This window comes from Python bivittatus, unplaced genomic scaffold (genome assembly GCF_059951505.1).
Source record: "Python bivittatus isolate LINGU-HERP-01145 unplaced genomic scaffold, Pbiv_v1 ctg000690_np1212, whole genome shotgun sequence".
NCBI lineage: Eukaryota > Metazoa > Chordata > Lepidosauria > Squamata > Pythonidae > Python > Python bivittatus.
Window position 1 is genome coordinate 4,238,087 of NW_028277096.1, and position 4,564 is coordinate 4,242,650.

A 4,564-nucleotide genomic window follows, 5' to 3' on the forward strand; every position below is an offset into this window, starting at 1 on the left:
GTAGCCAATGTAATGTAGGAGGAGGGAAATGGTAAACATTGGGAGGTGACACCCATTTCCCTTGAGAAATGTATCTAAAAGTGATTTGGCCTTGCCCACTCTTTGATCTACTCACTTCTGGACTAACTCTTGGCTCACAAAGGCAAGTCCAAACATAATCTTTTCCCCCTCCAAAAGATGGGCCTTCTCTGTTTTAATTCATCATTCTTTTTTAACATTGATACCATTTTAATTGCATCCTTGTCTGCTGCAAAGCAGGAGACTCTGAAATCATGATGACTGCACTCCAGGTGACCAAAAGACAACCTCAGAGACTTACTTAGTTTGCAAAAGATGTATTATCGTTATTCTTAGTAGTAGTATTTTATAATTTTAATCCTTTCATTTACAGTATTGTACAGCTGGTTTAAAATATAAAAATAATCTGTCCCTCTGAAAGATAACTACTCCTTTAGCTCTTCTTCCTGCTTACTTACACACAATGACAGATGTCACCTTAAACATCTGTCACCCATGCCTCCCACCAATTATTGGTATATTCAAAACCAGAAGGCAAACGTGAAAGTGTCTCCTAAGCAGTGAGTTTCTTAGTTAATATTAATAAGTAAGAACAATGAAAATAAATGATATCCATTAACAATATTGTCATGAAATATGTCAGAGAAATTTATATGCAGGGTGCCCAGACTCTTCTCCCCATCACCACTGTGCAAGGGTGCTTTTTGGTCTTGATCTCCCTCACCCTTACTGGCCTTTCTTATAAGCAGTTTTAATGATGGCATTCTTAAAAAGAGTCACTAGAGGAGTGTGACTGTGCTCTGATGTCATGAAACCGCCATAGCGCTTCTTCTTGGGCAGGGCTGGCGTGTTCCACCGAAAGTGGCGCATCTTGTAAGCGGCATCATCTTTTTTTATTTTTCTTGGCTGCATTTCTTTGTCCAACATGGTGGCTTCACTGCTCTGCTTTTCTTCTGGGGAGTCGAGTTCAGGGTACTCCATTTCCCAGGAAAGGTCTCTTCTGAACTCCTGGGGATAACTCTCTGATGATTCCTCTTCCACCCCATTGGGATTGACTTTGATGGGTCGCCTTTTCCTGCCCACTGGCTTCCCCCATCGGAAGTGCTCCATTGCATATGACCTCTTGCCTTCTTGCTTTTCACGGGACTCTTGGTGGCTTTCTGAGTCTCCTTCCCAGCTCTCTTGGGTTTGTGAAGAGGTCAAGAAGAGATCTGCACTGGAGTCACTCGAAAGGTCCTTTCTTTTATAGCCTAAGTTGCGGCCATTGCTGTTATTCTTCCCAAATTTGTTCCAGTGGATGTACTTCTGAATATTTTCAGGCAGAGGCTGCATGTGATCATGTCCTGGATATAGCGGAGACTCATTTGACAGGCCCATTCTGCAGGCCCTGAGACACTCCTGAAGAGGAAACAGGGGAAAGGCAGGGAAATATTGACTTAAAAACTACTGTGCAGCTTCCAGTACCACCTAAAGCTAATTCCCCTTCCCTCTTTTCTCAGTTTTGGTGCCTTAGCAATGAGAGTCAGGCTCACCAGCAAATCTGCAAGACCTTTGTTAATTTGCAAGCAAGTTTTTCTAAAGCTGAATTGTTCCTATTTAAATTTAATTCATTCATATTTAGAATCTTGATTAGCTCCCAGATTATACATTCCTTTAAAGTAGGAAGCAACCTGGGAGGAGACCTTGATCTAAGAATAGTTGGTACCTCCACAAAGTGGACAAATCTCATCTAGCTGGTCAAACCACTCTTGTTATATCTGCTTTTGCATCCTCCCACCCAAAGTATTTCCTGTATATCTCACTTGGAAGGGAACATGTGGAAACTGCTTTTCTCAGTGATGATAGGTGGCAAAAAAACAAGGAGCTCTTTTTTTTTGCCCTTTATTTCCCACTTGTGAACTTCTCAGATATTCCAGCCATTGTTAGAAATTGGATTCTAGATTAGGTGAGATAAATGATCCGAGATCATAAATGGAGTTAGATAACAAGACAAAATTACTCCTGTCGACACTTTACATATCCATTGGGTTTACATCCTGCCTTTGCCTCTTAAAGAACATTCAGAATGGGATCCAGGAAAAGTTATTTTAATCTTTAAAATATGCAAAATTACTGGCTTTGTCACTACATCAAGAAGTTCAGTCTTTCTGCAATCTGGGACAAGGTTTCTGTTTTCCACTGGAGGGTATTCTCACCACATACCCCTTCTTTCCATGCTCAGTTTAACTATTTCATTTCCAACTGAGACCAAGGCAAATGCAGTATCGGCAAACAGTTTCCAATGTTCTGGTATTTGTGTGTATATTGTTTAGCACTGAATGTTTCTCCTGCCCACCACTACCAGTTTGTTACATGCTGCCCCAAGGATCACGATTTGGAAAGATTTTGCCACCATTCTGCCAAGATATAGAATGTCTCTTGAGGATTTCAAATGCAGGCTTGCTGCCATGTTGATCATGAGAGTGCCCTTCCCTTACCACCTATCAGCGTCCAAGAATGGATTTTTTGCAAATCACCAAATATACACAAATTGATGTGGTGGAACAACAACTTCTTTTTCTAGAAGGAGACAAGGGATTTCAACTGATTCATGGAGGTTCAGCAGGCAGGGTTCAGCTATCAGCAACCGAAAAGGCAGCAATGATGAATATTTATTGGTTGATATTCTCTGCAAGCTCTAGACATGCAACAGTATGCATGTGCTGTGCATATTGGCATAGATCTGAAAAAGGTAATTATTTCAGTTTTTCGGCTTTAATTTTAAGGTGCATTATAGAAGCTTGAGAAATAGAAAGACTGATGGTCTGGAAAAGAAGACCAAAGATGACTCAACTGGGAAGTTAACTTCCCATTATCAGCCATTCAGTGGGTAATTCAGCCTAGCGTGCCTCTGGTGCGCTATCCTTCTACGTATATTCCCTTTCCAAACATCACTGGGTTCTCCCTCTATCACTGGGTTACACCATCTGAGCCCACGAACTACATTCCCCTCCACAAGATTAAGTCACCAAAATTCAGAAGCAATCCATTGATTTCTGAAAGTGTGGGGGTAAAACAGGTGGATTAAGCCTCAGCAAAGCTTATCATGTTGCCTCAAATGAAAAAGAAATGAAATGAAAAATAAAAAGAGGTGAAAAATTTATTCTATCTCCTCTGATGAAGTAATCACATCACTCTCAGGCCCCATGCAGCCCTCTGATATATATGCTTGCTTGTTTGGGCTGCTAGGGATCTTTGCCAACAGACACACTACATCATCACATTTCCCAATTTCACAACATTTTTAGAGAGGGCAGAGGTGAGGACAAAAGGAGATACTAAGGGGATGTGCTAGGAGTGAGGACGAAAGAAGATACTCTGAAGATGACAGCCACAGTTGCCAGCGAAAAGTCAGGAAATCTGTTGTCTAAACCATGGTCACTAAATGGTGAAGCTCAACACTGCCCAACAGATACTGGCTGTGAAAGCCTACACCAAGATATAGATACTATAGATACATTTTTGATTTGATTTGATTTTAATTATGTAAAGTGCCCATAGTGAGTTGCTGTCAGGCTTTTTAAAAAAAAATTAGCGTACATACAAACATACATAAAATTAACTGTAATTAAATTATGATTTATCCTGAGGAATATAATAATTTCCTCCTTCTAACACATTAAACATTACAGTTTGCTTCTGGAGAGATTTTTAAGGACTACATCCCATCCTTTGGAGGGACTGTATATAAACCTGGGGCTCTGGTTGTGGACTTTTGTTGTAAATACTCTGATCTCAGGCCATTCAAGGCTTTAGAAGGGCCTGTGAAGTAGACCCAGAAGCATTGGCATCATATGATCATAACAGCCAGTTAATCATTGATGATATACAATGTCTTCATCGGTTTGAATAATCTCCATTTAATCCCTATGTAAGCAAGTGGCTGTCACCCACAATGTGGGATAATGAGCCCCATACAATCATTTCAAGGCATTTCCTTGGATTTACCTGAATTTAATTAACAACCATTTCACTGGGTGGTCAAAGTCCTGTGCTTTCTCTCACCAGTGCAACCATCCAAGAAGAAGAGGGACCTAGATGGACTATCCACTTACCATCATCTTCACTTCCGTGTCCATGCTCCAACACCAACTGCTCTCCCAACAGAGGCTATGCACTCCTGCCGCTGAATGGATGAGCAGAACTCCCATGATGGCCAAAAGACGACTCCACTGGGGATTCAGCATCTTCAGAGAAAGCCACGCTGTTTCTGCTGAGACAAAAATATGGGCCACCAAAGAAAGCCAGGTAATGTGGATTATAAGTAGCATGAAATGTTGGGGTGCATGAGCTATGAAAGGTTTTGTCCAGATTTAACCTAAGCTCACTACCTAGTCCTGGTTAACCTCCTTTCTTCTATCTGCATTACTGATGGATAATACTAAGTTGCCGTCAAAAATATTTTCCCAAGGATTCTAGGTGTAAGTATCTCTTCAGAAATCTCTCCCAAAATTGTAACTCCTGCCTAGAGTAGCAATGTCCTGCTGGCACATTCTTTGGTACCTGC

The 4,564-nt window shown here is 41.1% G+C and overlaps 1 protein-coding gene across 1 annotated transcript; it reads right to left on the bottom strand.

Moving 5' to 3' along the window:
• Window positions 1–744: 744 nt before the first annotated feature.
• On the bottom strand, window positions 745–4,296 carry POMC (proopiomelanocortin). The gene is made up of 2 exons (XM_025173659.2): window positions 4,113–4,296; window positions 745–1,416 (listed from the first exon to the last, which is right to left on the bottom strand). The coding sequence occupies exons 1-2, from the start codon at window positions 4,242–4,244 to the stop codon at window positions 745–747; spliced, it is 804 nt and encodes a 267-aa protein (XP_025029427.1). The 5' UTR covers window positions 4,245–4,296.
• Between the last annotated feature and the right edge of the window lie 268 nt (window positions 4,297–4,564).

Coding starts and splice junctions, on each gene's coding strand:
- POMC (XM_025173659.2), bottom strand. CDS start 4,244: ATGCTGAATCCCCAGTGGAGTCGTCTTTTGGCCATCATGGGAGTTCTG. Junction 1,417..4,112: donor ACACGGAAGTGAAGATGATG/GTAAGTGGATAG, acceptor TTTCCTCTTCAG/GAGTGTCTCAGGGCCTGCAG.